The sequence below is a fragment of the Otolemur garnettii genome, unplaced genomic scaffold, assembly GCF_000181295.1.
Source record: "Otolemur garnettii isolate 467f Iridium unplaced genomic scaffold, OtoGar3 scaffold00021, whole genome shotgun sequence".
Classification (NCBI taxonomy): Eukaryota; Metazoa; Chordata; class Mammalia; order Primates; family Galagidae; genus Otolemur; species Otolemur garnettii.
Genome location: NW_003852416.1, coordinates 10,551,541 through 10,567,044, shown reverse-complemented (window position 1 = coordinate 10,567,044; position 15,504 = coordinate 10,551,541). Strand labels below are relative to the sequence as shown.

Below are 15,504 nucleotides of genomic sequence, written 5' to 3'. Positions count from 1 at the left end.
GACGCACTTTTAAAATCTTAATGAGACTTTAAATTTACTTAAAAATATGTTCTCTCTGAGTTTTCATTTTGACCACCTGAGTCTATAGCGTTTAAATATTCAGTGTAGTGTTTGTATTTCATGGCTTTGCTACTACATATAACTTATCTTCTATAACAGAGAATTTGGTGTGAGATAGGTTCTACTCAAGGCTTCATTCAAAATATGTAAGCTACATGAGCTACAGGTGCCAAGCTAGCAAGGAAAAAAGTTTTTACTGTTTGTGTCCAGTTTTCATAAAAAATACAGTTCCTAAAGGGAATGATTTAAAACCTATAGCAGTAAAATAACTGCAAAAACTATTGAATAAATGGCTTATTTCTGAGAAACATGAAATGAAAGATTGACCTAAATATGTTTTCTTATTGAAAAGTTTGTAAATGTCATTTGATTGAAGTATGGACTAGACCTAGAACTTGATTTGGGTTGCCAGGTCACTTGTTAATTTTGTTGACCAAGATATAGTTTTACTGGGTTTGAAAAATATTTAGTTAAAAGTCAAGGGTGGCTGGCTGGTTAGTTATTTAAGTATGGTGATAATAACAAGGTTGGAAATTCTATTCTCTGACTAGTTAATATTTTTATGAACTATTACTGAACTGTATATCACCTAGATACAAGGGCTACAGGATGAGTAAATGGGTTACTTAGTTCAAATCTATCACTACCAGTAAACCATCAAACAGTAAAATAGTAAAACCATCAGACAGCTGGAATATCAGTAGTCTGAACTTCAAATACAGTGGATGGCATCTAGTCCCTTTAGACTTCAACAGAACTTTAAATTATTAGTAAATAATAATGTTTTTTCATTAGTACATTTCCTTTCCTGACATACTCTTTACCTTAGTTATTTTATAATTATATTTGAGAACTATAATACTAAATATACTATTATTCAAATCTTACATTTGATCAGCTAAAATATTTCACAAACTTGATATGCTTTTGCTGAGGTTTTTTTTTTGTTTGTTTGTCTTATTTTAAGTCTCCTAGACCCCACTTTTCTATTAACATTCTGATTCAGTGGTTTGGAATGGAGCCTGAGAATTTTAAGCAAATATCTCAGGTTGTGGGATTTTTTGGTTTTGTTTTGACCATTAGGGAAAATTTAGAAAATGGAATAGGAAATCAAGGAATTCTCTTTTTAAAAATGTCAATTCTGTGTTAAAATATTTTTAACTCAAAATGTTTAAAATCTAATTTAAAATTTAATTTTAAATATTCCAAAATCTAATTAGAAACCTCATTTTAAGTAAACTGAAACTTTAAAGTTTTCCGGCTTTTCTTTTTTTCTTTCCCAGTTTTTTTACTTTTTAATGGGATAGACTTGTTCTATCTCGATGCTTAATATCTGTATTTTGAATACAGATACATTTAATCTTTACATAATAAGTATCCTTCTAAATTGAATATATACATATCTTGCTAAGTAGAAACTTGATTCTCAGTAACTTGGTATAATGATATTTCTTAAATACAAATTGACAAGCAGTGCTTGTATCCTTCTGACTGTGCATATTTTCTATTATTCACCTTTGTCTGCTGTTAGTAAATGTGCTTTCATATTGGCCCATCACCATTAATTTTCCAGTGAATACCTCTGAAATTTAGTCTCTCCATTGCAGCTGAAAATAATTTCTCTTTTTTTTTTTGAAGGGATGGTAAGTAGTGGAGAGAGTGTTCCTGGTACACTAGCAAATAATGACATATTTATTTAATTGTATAATCTTATATACCAATAAAAGTTTATACTGTGCAGTTTCAAAGTTTATTATTTAATTGTAGAATCTTTATATAACCATAAAGTTTATACTGTGCATCCTCTACCCATTCATCCTCTATCCTGTTCCTGCTGTTGCTGTATACTTGACTCTTTGATTCAGCAAAGTCCTGTGTTTTCACTCTCTTGTGCTAATTAAGCCCATTCCTCACTCTAGGCCAAAATTTTTTTCATGGTGCTCATCTGTAATGTTTTGCCACTTCTCCTCTATTTGTTTGAACTCTATCCATAATCAACTTTATCAAAAAAGTTTATGTCCTTCCTTCTCTCAACCGTTCTCCCTGGTGATGATTTGCTGAAAAGTGCTATAGCAGGTGTTACTCATCTAAGGATTTAATACTGTCCTATCTTATCAGTTACTTAGTTGTTATGTGAATGTTTTTGACTGTCTACTTAAACTGCAGGCTTGTATATAGGGCAGGTCTTGGTTCCTATAAAAAGAAATTTTTAGTACAACACTTAATACTTAGACTATCAAATCCTTTTGGTGGTTTGACAAAATTTTAATAGCTTTTAAAAATCTCTTAAGCTAATCAGGTAACGTGTTATTTTGTTCTAAATCTTAAGACCTGGTACCAAGTAATGATCAGTTAATTATATAGAATTAACAAAAGAGTCACAAAATAAGAATTATTAATTTTAAATTTCAAAATGTTTAGGGAGGACCAACTGATTCTTTCCACAAAGATTTTATTAATCTTTTCAGCATTTGTGGATCCTTTTGGCCACTTTTACTTTTAAGAACACCGCGCTATTGTTCTGTTTTAATTTTCCAGTCTCTAAGGAATATAGACATCATTAAAAATTGTTCTTTGTCACTGCTTTATAAAGGTGGTCTCCAGATCTACTTGTATCATAATTACCTAGAATGTTCATTAAAGTACAGATTCTTAATGCCTTTTTCCCTGAATTATTTGCTTTTCTTCATACATATTATATTTTGTTCATTTAGTTTTTTTGCCAAACATTTCTTCTTTCTGTTATCACCTTTGAAATTCTTTCTGTTGTTTAAAGCTGTCCGGGGTGGTGCCTGTGGCTCAAAAGGGTAGGGCACTAGTCCCATATGCTGTAGGTGGCGGGTTCAAACCCAGCCCCAGCCAAAAAAACCTGCAATAAATAAATAAATAAATAAATAAAATCTGTCTAGCAATTGATTGTAGAGCAGTTTTAGTTTAGTCTTTAGGAACACAGACTGTTGGGTACAACTATCTGATTTGGAATCTTGGCTTTGTCATGTTTCCAAGATCACAAAGCTACTTGTGGATGTTTCTGTGCCTCAGTATCGCATTGTATAAAGTGGGGATAACAGTAGGACCTTATCTCATAGGACTGTTATATGGTAAATAAATTAATATTTATAAATTTCTTAGAATAGCATTAAAAAGTTTATTGCTGTGATTTCTCCCACCTTTTAGCTTTTTTTGTGTGTGTGTGTGTGTGAGACAGGAGTCTCTATTGCCTTGGGTAGAGTGCAGCTTTTTAACTCTTATGAAGTTTTGTACTATATTAATTTGTATTCTTACCTCCTGTTAGATTGCAGTTTCTTAAAGGTATGGCCTACTTCCTTAATTTTGTAGTTTTCAATGGATTTTGCATTATAAAGGATATTCATTAAATATGTAGTGTATCAAATCATAGGAATATGGCAAACTCTGCAATAAGATTGTTTTTCAGAAGGTTTTTACTTATTATAATCTAAAGTAATTTAATATTTTCTCTATATTGTATTTCAGGAATTCTAACGAATCACTGATTGACCAGCACTATTTTACCAGTTGGAGTGAGTTATCAGAAATGGGCATAGTGCTTTTAGATGCAACATGTAACAGATGGATGTTATTCCATGCTGATTACTTCTTCCAGCCAACACATTTTTGATTGTATAGGATCTTTATCTCTTCATCTCTGAATTCCAATTTCTGGCAAATAAAATAAAAGGAGTTCATGTTGTTTTTGTCCAAGATTGAGTCACCATGAGTAGTAGTTTAGGAAAAGAAAAAGACTCTAAAGAAAAAGATCCCAAAGTACCATCAGCCAAGGAAAGAGAAAAAGAGGCAAAAGCCTCTGGAGGTTTTGGAAAAGAAAGCAAAGAAAAAGAACCTAAGACCAAAGGGAAAGATGCCAAAGATGGAAAGAAGGACTCTAGTGCTGCCCAACCAGGGGTGGCGTTTTCAGTTGACAATACGATCAAACGGCCAAATCCAGCACCTGGGACTAGGAAAAAATCCAGCAATGCAGAGGTGATTAAAGAGCTTAACAAATGCCGGGAAGAGAATTCAATGCGTTTGGACTTATCCAAGAGATCTATACACATATTGCCGTCATCAATCAAAGAGTTGACTCAATTAACAGAACTTTATTTATACAGTAACAAATTACAGTCCCTTCCAGCAGAGGTGGGCTGCCTAGTAAATCTCATGACACTGGCGCTAAGTGAAAATTCACTTACCAGTTTGCCTGACTCTCTTGATAACTTGAAGAAGCTGCGGATGCTTGATTTACGGCATAATAAACTGAGAGAAATTCCTTCAGTGGTGTATAGGCTGGATTCTCTCACCACTCTATACCTTCGCTTTAATCGTATAACTACTGTGGAAAAGGACATCAAAAATCTGTCAAAACTCAGCATGCTTAGCATTCGAGAGAACAAAATCAAACAACTACCTGCTGAAATTGGTAAGAGGCCTTGGAATGTTGTTATTAGTTGTAGTATTTGTTATGCTAAATAATTTTGTTGAGTTTTTTCATATCAAAAAAAATAGCTGATACTTGCCTAGAGACAGCTTCTTAAAAATAAATTCCATCTTTTTTATAGTTTATTCTGTTTTCAGCAATATTATTCCTAAATGGCTTGAGACTATTTTATAAACTTAAGGAAGTCAGTTAGAAAATATATGTAATTGGACCTTTGTGATATAAACCTAATCATCTTTAATTTTGATAGGGAAAAAATTAAACTTGAAGAAGAAAAGTTTAAGAAGTCTGCCTAATTTTTAAATTATTGTCTCTTATTTTAAAAGTAACTTCTCATGTAATTACATTAGACATATTAAGGCTACATTTTCTCATGCTCTCACTTTCCCATCTTAATCTGAAAAATGTTTGTTTAAATTCACATTACTTTTTGTTTAATTTACCCCAACAGATTGACTATTCAGAGCCTTATAAAAGAGCAATATCATAAGCAAATGGAAAACAAAATTTTCATTTTGAAAGTACTTAACATGTTTATTAAGTATATCCTAGGTAACACTAGGATTTACAGTATAAATGTAACACTGTTAGCATTTGGTAGATTTCATTTCTGTTTTTTATGAAAAGCTAAACTATATTGAAACAAAGGAAATATTTTTTAAAGGATAACAGTAGGAGGAAAAATAGGGAATTATAGATGTGTGAATAAGTCAGTAAAAAGAAATTAGTTGCCCTGATATTTTTAATTATGGAAAAAATTCTGAAACATAAGGATATGATAGTCTATTTACATCAATTTTGAGTAATTGATAAGGTATTACTTCTTTGTGGGTCTTTTTTAAATAAGATTTTTTAAATTAATAAAAAGTTGATTATGAAACCTTTTAAGGGAAGTTTTTTTTCTTATTAAAGACATTTTATTCTGAATAAAACAAAGATGAGTTAAGTATATTGTTTTGAGCATTGGTATTGTAGTTGATAAAGGAAACTTTCTGATTTTATGCTCTGCAGTTTTTCAGGGATATGATATTCCATGGGTGTTCTTCAGTTTTATTTAGCTGTGAAAAAGGTGTGGTTTAAATTTTAGGAATGATGATCAATCACATTTAACTCTTAACTAGACACTTAAAATCTTAATTTTAGTTTAATTAAATGTATTTAGTTAAATTCATGATAGGTTTTCTCCAGTATAATGCTATACTTACCAAGTATGACTCACTCATGAGATATTAAAATATTCCCAAGCATTTCTGGGTGAAAATGATTCATTCCATTTCTTCAGATAGGAATGTGGTCGTTGCATTACTTCTTATAGTACCAGATTCAATCCAAATTTGACCTGCATGTTATGGCTCACTGTGAAAAAGAATTACAGGCTGTTGGAGAAAGAAACTCTGAATTTCTTGTTATTTCCTGTCTTTGTTCCTGTTGTGTTGTATTTGTGTTACCCTCAGTCCTAAGAGTTTGGCTTTAATTCATGAGTCTCTCTTTACTGACTTATTTCCTTACCAATGTTAGCAAATTACATGGGAATTAAGAACACATATTTCTTAAGTGAATAATCATTTCATAGAATCTTAAACTTAATTTCAGTTTCTTCTTCAGCATATCAATATAGCCTTTTTACTAAAATATGAATGTATTTTTAAAAATTTGTTATTTTATGTAGCTAAATGGTTTGTATTTGCAACAACCTACTCTTTTGACCTTTATTTCTAAATTTTTAATTTTATAATTACATTAGATTTGTTAGTGAGCTCTCACAGTTAGTAACATTACTGAAGTTTATGTTCACGTAATTTCTGAAAAGTGTTAACATCATAAATGTAACATTTTATTCCAATTAGGGCATCAGATAGAAAATAAACTGCTTTAGAAAATGTAATTTTATGTTTCTCGTGGAGAATAAGTTTAATTTAGATGCACGGGTTTGGAGCAAACATGCGGAAGTCTGCATTATTTGTTAGGGAACAAGAATATAAAGGTCTAGTAAAAATAGCACAGTCCTTTTTTTAAAAAAATATGGAACACTTCACAAATCCTTACTCGGGGGCCATAGTAATAGTAATGCTTCATGTGGCATCCTTGTGTAGGGGCTATGCTAATTGGCTCTGTATCCTTCTAAGGAAAGAGCACAATCTTAAGAATAGCTATTATTTGAGCACAATATATCATATAACATGCACTGTTCTATCCATGTATACTTTAAACATAGTATCTCATTAAATCCTTATAGGAACCCAAAGAAATAGGTATTTTTCCCATTGTACTGAAGAAGGAACTGAAAATATAGGGAGACGAGGTAATTTACTGATGATCATGCATCCAAGAAGTTGGCAGTCAGAATTTGAACTTTGGTCTCAGTTTTTGCTGCACTGCCCACACTGTGTGGAAAAGTGGGTATTATCTCATAGATTCTGGTTTAATGGTCTCTGGCAGGTCCAGGGAATCTGTAATTTTAAAGAGCACATTGTTACTGTATGTGCAGCTGCAGTTGAAAGCCATTGCATTAGATTGGGGAGGGAGTGTTAACAGTTTAATTGAAATGTAATTCACATACCATGTAATTCCCATCATTAAAGTGTATAATTTAGTAGTTTTTAGTATATTCACAAATATTGTGTTGTCTGTCACAAATGATTTTAGAACATTTTCATCACTAACTCCTGGTCTTGAAGTAACTGTGCCATCAAGCCTGGCTAATAATTTTTTGTAGAGACAGGGTCTTGCTGTGTTGACCAAGCTAGTATCCAGTTCCTGGCCTCAAACGTTCTGCTTGCCTTGCTCGGCCTCCCAAAGTGCTGGGATTACAGGAGTTCACACTGTGCGTGATCAAATATTCCAGTTTCTCTACTTAATATTCTTATTATTATCTGTTTTTTTATTAAGTGATTCTATATTTGTGAATTGGTATTTCATTGTGTTTTTGAAAATTTGCAGTTTCTTGCTTTTAATTTTTGACATCTACCTTTTTTTTAAAGGAAAGACAAAAATAGATTATTTTCTGTGATGTAAAATCTTACTGTGGTGGTTTTAACTTAAAAAAAAAATTCTAAGCACCTTTGAGAATGTCTACAAAGTAAGACCCATGCACAATGATCAGGTAAAATGGAAATCTGATATTTCTTAAAGTTTAAATATCTTTATTGCAATTTGATTTACTGCTGAAATTTATAAGGGAATTTTCAATTAAAAATATATGCTAATTATAATTTTGTTGAACTTCCATGTATGCATATTAAAGCTACATCATAGATATATACTAGATTTGTATTATGCATATTCTTATTTTTTGTAGTTGAATGAATCTATCACTTTCAGTCATGCCATCTAGTTTGTTTTCAGTATATTTGAGGAATGTAAGAAATTAGAAGTTTTTGAAATACAGCCAGTTTAGTTTCAGTAATATAATTGGAATTTAGCCATTATACAAGGTTGTTTTGTGCTGTGCCTTACTAGGAAAGTATATTAAAATTAGAACATTTGTTCATTTAAGCATTAATGGCATCTTTATTAATGTAATGTGATTTGATACCAGTTACATATGGTCACGTGGGTAAAGACTGGAAGAAAACAGTAAAAAAGAGACTAAACAGGTAGTTTATAGGCAGAGATAATATATCAGAGACTACTGAAGAAAACTCTTCATTTTGTAATGTTAATTAAATTTCTTCTTTTATATGATAAGGTCTGGACAAATAAAATAAATGTCTTATTTTTATGTAAATAGATTGAACCCTCAGTCATTGCTTTTTCTTATAGATGAGTGTTCTATTCTTCCTGCCATTTCTTCTTTCTCTATTTCTAATCTTTAAATAGACTCTTCACTCTGCACCCACACAGTCAATAAATCATCTTTTCAGAGGGAAAATAATGAACTAAACACTTTCCCCCTTTCCTCACTGATCGGTTCTTTTGAGTTTCCTGTTACAGATGTGCTTTTGTGTATTCTTTTTTCCAGGGTGGATTAGAGTGGGGGCCATCAGGTAGACAATATGAATTATGATGAATCTGTTTGGGTCAGGAAACTCTGGACAATGAAGTTTTAAAGGATTTTTATTTCTGGGAAAGAAATGGTTGCTCCTTAAAATGAGAAATAAACTTCATCTTTTTCTTTTGCTAATATTTCTATGATTTCTTTTCCCTCATTGAATTAAGGCTGTAAGATTTCTTCCCTTTCTTTTTTTAAGTTTTCTCTTTATTATTCTTTTTTTAAAAAATGCTAAATTAAAGTATTTTTAAAAATCTATCTTACACTATCTGTTCAATAAAATGCTACCATCAGAGGATGCCAGAAAACATATACATATTTTCAGAAAGAAAAAAGCTATTAAATTTATAATACTCAAGTCATGTTTGACTTCTGCAATTACGAGAGGTGCTCAATGTGATTCGTAGTCATCTTTTGTTATCGTGTATATTGAATATTGCAATTTTGATAGTTTTTCTTTCTTTTTCTTTTTTTTTTTTGAAACAGAGCCTCAAGCTATCCCCCTGGGTAGAGTGCCGTGGCATTACAGGTCACAGCAACCTCCAACTCTTGGGCTCAAGCAAGTTTCCTTCCTCAGCCTCCCAAGTAGTTGGGACCACAGGCACCCGCCACAACGCCTGGCTATTTTTTGGATGCAGCCATCATTGTTGTTCAGGTGGCCTGGGCTGGATTCAAACCTGCCACCTTAGGTGTATGTGGCTGGCGCCTTAGCCACTTGAGCCACAGGCGCCGAGCTGATAGTTTTTCTTAAAGTGTGTATGTATGCACTTTTTTGGGCATCCTCCATTTATATAGTATATGAATTTTTGGTGGGTCTGATCATCAGAATAATGCTTAGGAAAATGTTCTAATATGTTAAAGTGTATGCTTTTTGAGAACTCAGATCATTTTTAGCCATTTGAAAAACAACTCTTACATAATTCAGATATGAAATAACTAATAATTGTACATATTCGTGGGAGACCGTGTGATATTTCCATACCATACGTAATGATCAAATCAGGGTAATTAGCATATTCATCACCCCAAACATTTATCATTTCTTTGTGTAGGAACATTCAGAATCCTCTTTTCTGGTTATTTGAAAATATATAGTAAATTATTAACTTTAGTCACCCTACAGTGTTGTAGATCTCCTATCTAACTATAATCTAGAAGTGTCCTCAAACTACAGCCCGCTCGCCATATGCAGCCTGCCTAGGACATTTATCTGGCCCGCCGGGTGTTTTTTTTTTTTTTTTTTTTTTAAACATGATTAATTCTTAATTTTTTGCAGTTTTTGGCCAAGGCTGGGTTTGAACCCATCACCTCTGATATATGGGGCCAGTGCCCTACTCCTTGAGCCACAGGCACCACCCCCACCAGGTGTTTTTGCTGCCACTGCCAGACCTGCTTTGCAGCCGACTCGTCCTGGGGCCTGCCGCCGGCCCTCCAGAGGTCTGAGGGACAGTGAAATGGCCCCTTATTTAAAAAGTTTGAGGACCTCTGAATTCTAGACAGAGAGAAGGTTAGTCTCTCCCCACTCTTCTTAGCCTCTAGTAATCAGTATTCTCTCTACTTCTGTAAGATCAACTTTTTTAGGTTTCTCATATAAGTGAGAACATGTGGTATTTACCTTTCTGTGCCAGGCTTATTTCATTTAATGTAATGTCCTCTGGGCTCATCCATGTTGCCAGGAATGGCAGGATTTCATCCTTTTTAATGACTGAATAGCATTCCATTGTATATATATGAATATCACATTTTTGATAACCATTCATCTGATGAGGGATACTTAGGTTGATTCCATATCTTGGCTATTGTAAATAGTATAATATACATGAAAATGTAGGTATCTTTTCTATATACTGATTTATTTTCCTTTGGCTGGATACCCACTAGTAGTAGGGTTGCTTGGTCTTATGGCAGAGTTTTTATTTTCTTAGGTTTTTGAGGAACCTTTATACAGTTTTCCATGATGGCTGTACTAATTTACATTTCCACCAGCAGTGTTTAAGAGTTCTCCTTTCTCTACATTCACACCAGTAACAATAACCATTTGTTATTGTTATTTTTTGTACTCCTCCTGCCCCAGACAGAATCTTGTTCCATTGCCTGGACTAGAATAGTGTAGTGATTGGTGTAATTATGGTGCACTCTGAGCTTAAATTCCTGGGCTGAAGTGATCCTTCTGCTTTAGCTATCTGAGTAGCTAGAACTATGTGTGTGCTTCATCACACTCAGTTGTTTATCAATAGTAGTATTAGTTTGTAGAGATGAGGTTCTCCCTGTGTTGCCCAGGCTAGTTTCAAACTCCTGGCCTCAAGTGATTTATCTCCAAAAACACTGAGATTATAGTTGTAAGACCCCAAACCGGGTTTATTTTTTGTCTTTTTGAAAATAGCTATTTTAATTGGGGTCAGATATTATCTCATTGTGGTTTTGATTTGCATTTTCCTGTTGGTTAGTGATGTTGAGTACTTTTTCATATACTTGGCCATTTATTTGCCTTTCTTTTTTTCTTTCTTCTTTCTCTTTTCCTTTTTTTTTTTTTTGACAGGGTCTCACTCTGTTGTCCAGGCTAGAGTGCAGTGGTATCACTTAAGCTAGTCTTAAACTCCTGAGCTTAAGTGCTCTTCCTGCTTCATTTTCCCAGAATGCTAGGATTATAGGTGTGATTGACTGTGTCCGGCCTCATTTGCCCATTTTTTTTTTATTGGATTACTACGTATTAGGGTTTTTGCTGTTACTTGAGTTACTTGTATATTCTAATTTAGATTTTAATCCATTGTCACATGAATAGTTCGTAGTATTTTTTCCTGTTCTGCAGGTTGTCTCTTCAATCTGTTAATTACTTGCTTTGCTGTGCAGAAACTTTTTAGTTTGATATAATCTAATCCTATTTGTTGGTTTTTGCTTTTGTTCCTTGTACTTTGGAAGTTTTTCCATAAAATCTTTGCCTAGACCAGTATCTTGAATTGTTTCCATAATGTTTTTGTCTAGTAGTTTCATAGTATTTGGCCTTACATTTAAGTCTTTAATCCATTTTGAGTTGATTTTTGTATATGGTGAGATATAGTAGTCTAGTTTCATTTCTCTGCATATGGATATTAGATTTTTCCCAGCACTGTGTATTGAAGAGACTTTCTTCAATGTATGCTCTTGGTTGCATTGTTGAAAATTAGTTGGCTGTAAATACATGAATTTCTTTCTTTATAGTATATTTTGAAGTCAGGTGGTATGATGCCTCCAGTTTTATGCTTTTTGCTCAAGATTGCTTTGGTCATTCAGTCTTCTGTGGTTTCACACAACTTTTAGGCCCCCTCCCACCATGATGAAAGTCTTTGGCATTTTGATAGAAATTGCATTGAGTATGTAGATCACTTTGGGTAGTACAGTCATTTTAATAGTATTAATCTTTTCAATCCATTAACAGGGAATTTTTTTTCTTTTTTGTGTGTTCTCTTCAGTTTCTTCCAACAGTGTTGTATAATTTTCATTGTAGATCTATTTCACCTGTTGGGCTGGATCTAAGAATCAGCAGGGTTTTTTTAGCTACTTGACTAACATTAAAAAAATTAATTTCTTACTGTCTTGTAATACTGCAGTGTTATATTTCATCATAAATGATGTATATACATAGCATAACTAGCTACATAGTAATATTGTAGAAATATATATATAATGTCTATATAAAAATATAATGAACAGAATACCTTTTTAAAAAAGTGAACAACTTTACAAATTTAGTTTAACTTATTCCTTTTGTGTAATTTTTGTATGAAGTTTTAAGACATTACCTAGTAACTTTCAGTAAATATAGTTTGAAATGAATTTAATTAAGCTCAATACTATGATCTATTTTCATTATTTTAATATTTTATATTTCAATATTATAACAATATGTTAAATATATGTAATATATATATTTTATAAGATATAATTGTAACTTCATGGTATAATTATAATATCTTCAATATTGTAGTATTATATATATTATTTAGCATTGCAGGTTATATAATATTTCAATATTATATTTTTAGTATTTTATTCATCCCCTAAATTCTTGAAATTCCCCCAGGACTGCCAGAAATTATAGAATTGCTTTCATGGTCCAGGTAACGTAATATATATTGATCTTATTTGAGTATTTTCTACAAATATTAACAAGTAACTTAACTTTAGCAGGAGAAAGAAATCATAATTGTTTAACAATAACTTTGAGCACAAATCAGCATGAAACTTTAGAAAACTATAAATGAACTGTTAAACTTAGCTTATTATTATCAAATTGCTATATTCTTCACTAAACAACAGAAACCTAGAGAAGTTAGCATTATTGCTAAAAGAAGCAAAAAGAAAACAAAAGTAACACTGGAACTATTTTAGGACTCTATAGGATCCAAGGCAGCAATTGACTTCTCCTGTGGCTAAAGTATAGCGAAGGAGAAGAGGACAGCTATTGCACCTGAAAGACAGCATGTAACCAAAGTAATATAGTTACTAGTCTCTGTCCGTAAGTTGCAGAATTTAGTTGCAGAAACACTGGCTTCAAAAAACCACTTGAAGTCGTTTTTGCAATGAAAGGGAAAATTTAACCTTTAAGACAAATTTAAATAATGTAATGGCATAGGTTCCCACCTCTCTAAACGTGTTCAAACTTGTGTGACAAATACTTCCAGCCCCTTTTTTTTTGCAGACAGAGCCTCAAGCTGTCCCCCTGGCTAGAGTGCTGTGGCATCACAGCTCACAGCAACCTCTAATTCCTGGGCTCAAGTGAGTCTCCTGCCTCTGCCTCCCAAGTAGCTGGGACCACAGGCACCTGCCACAATGCCCGGCCATTTTTTGGTTGCAGCCGTCATTGTTGTTTTTGGTGGGCCTGGGCTGGATTCGAACCCGCCACCTTAGGTGTATGTGGCTGGCGCCTTAGCCACTTGAGCCATGGGCGCTGAGCCTTCCAGCCCTTTTTAATTATGTGGTTTTAACAAATGTATTTTAGTAAGGTCTGATGTGATTTTTATAGAACTAAATTCTGAGTATTTGGAGAAATTCCGTAAGTTCTAGAGTGTTATTTTTGAAATATAAACATCCTTACTGTGAGCCATAGTAGTGTAGGGAAATTCACGGACTGTGAAACAAACCTAAATTATTCATTTTTTGGTCTATGAGCACCTACTTAGGTGTATTTTAATAGGACCTCTTTATATATTACTGGATTTAATTTACTAAAATTTTGTTAAACATTTGGGTAGTCATTGATCTGTAATTTCCTTTTTTCCTTTCTTTTGGTAGTGGTGTGGTATCAGGATAGTGCTGAATTCATATCATGGAATAAGTTGGGTTATGTTCTTTTCTCTGTTAGAATCTAGAGGGGTTTGTATAGGATTAGGATTATTTCCTCCTTAAATGTTTAGTAGAATTCATTTATCAGTTGTACAATCTGGGACTAGGGTTTTCTTTGTGGACAAGTTTTAAATTACTAATCCAATTTATTTAATAGATACGTAGTTATTTAGGTTTTCTTTATCTTGATTGAATTTTTATAGTTTGAATCTGTCAAGGCATTGGTATATTTTATATCATTTGTTGAATTTATTGGCTTAAAGTTCACATTTTTGTTGTGCTTTAAAAGAAAAACTTAAAAACAATTTTTTTTGAAAACAGGGTCCCATTCTGTCACTCAGGCTTAAGTACAGTGGTATAGTCATAATCACTGTAGCGTCAAATCCTGGGCTCAGACAATCATCCTGCCTGTTTCTTGAGTAGCTAGGACTACAGGCACATGCCACCATGCCTGGCTAATTGTTTTTATGCTTTATAAAGACAGGATCTTTATTATGGTGCCAGGGCTGGTCTCCAGCTCCTGACCTTAAATGATTCTTCCACCTACCTTTCATCTTATCCTCTCAGAACACTGGGATTATAGGTGTGAGCCACTGTGCCTGGCATCGTTATGCTTTTAGTGTTTGTAAAATACATAGTTATGTCACTTAGATAATTAGTAATTATTTTGGGAGGTACTAATTTCGTACTATGCAGGTATCACATTTTTCCTTAATTTTTTTGCTTATTCATTTTAGGGTCATTGGTGGTTCCTCCTTGTAACAGTTACTACAATATCTTGATGGTGGTTTTTATTTTATTTTCATCATTCCATTCATTCCTTTTTGCATTTATTAATTAGAATTCTTCTATAAGAAAGAGCTGTCTTTTCTCCCTATTTATTTGTTATTTCTGTCACTCTGAACTCATTTTTCCCCCATTCTATGGGTATAAACCAATATTATTTTTATGCATTTTTTATTATTCAAGTTGTTCCAGGTTTGGTTACCATGAGCTCTTTTGGGTTGGTTTCTGACCTTTATTTCTTGCAACTTTAATCTTTTGTGATCCCTTCTTTTCTGTTCTCTAAGTGTTTAGTTACCTATATGTTAGACATCTTTATATTATCTTTCAGATCCCTGATGCTCTGCTTATTTATATGAGTGTGTATGTGTTTTAGATTATTGCTATTTTTTCTGTTGGTATGTATCATTTCTTCACTGTCTAAATCTATTAATCTCATGCAATGAAATTTTCACTTCAGATACGGTTTTTTCACCTCTGTAAATTCTAGATTAGGGATTATTTTTGTTTGTTTGGCCGCCTTGAACACATGGAGCTCATTTTTAATAGCATTTTCCATGTCCTTGTCTTCTAGTTCTAGTTCCATCATCTTTTATATTTTTGTTTTTGTTGCTAATGGAGTGATTTTTCTTCTGGTTGTGGCTTGTGGCTTAAATTTTCCTGCTTCTTCTGCATGTTTAGTAATTTCTAATTGGATATCAGCATTATAATTTTCATATTGTTGGGTCTTTTGTTGTAACCTAAATCATGCCAGACTTTGTTCTGGCATAAGGAAGACTTTGGAGTCAGTTTGGTCCTTTTGTGGCTTGCTTTTACACTTTGTTACAGTAGTTTCAGCAACCTTTTGTTAGTATCTTATTTAGCCCCACTAAGAAGTGATACATTATAAACT

General features: G+C 32.9%; 1 protein-coding gene across 3 annotated transcripts in view; it reads left to right on the top strand.

The window, feature by feature from the left end:
• SHOC2 (SHOC2, leucine rich repeat scaffold protein) overlaps window positions 1-15,504 on the top strand; it is an 80,832-nt gene that overhangs the window by 27,082 nt on the left and 38,246 nt on the right. For 2 of the 3 annotated variants that reach the window (XM_003787169.3, XM_023511673.1), the window contains exon 2: window positions 3,556-4,498. In XM_003787169.3, coding sequence (XP_003787217.1) covers window positions 3,796-4,498 — 703 coding nt within the window. In that variant the 5' untranslated portion in view covers window positions 3,556-3,795. Of the gene's footprint in view, window positions 1-2,947; window positions 3,373-3,555; window positions 4,499-15,504 lie in introns of those variants that run through there. The other variant, XM_023511672.1, reaches the window with a different exon arrangement.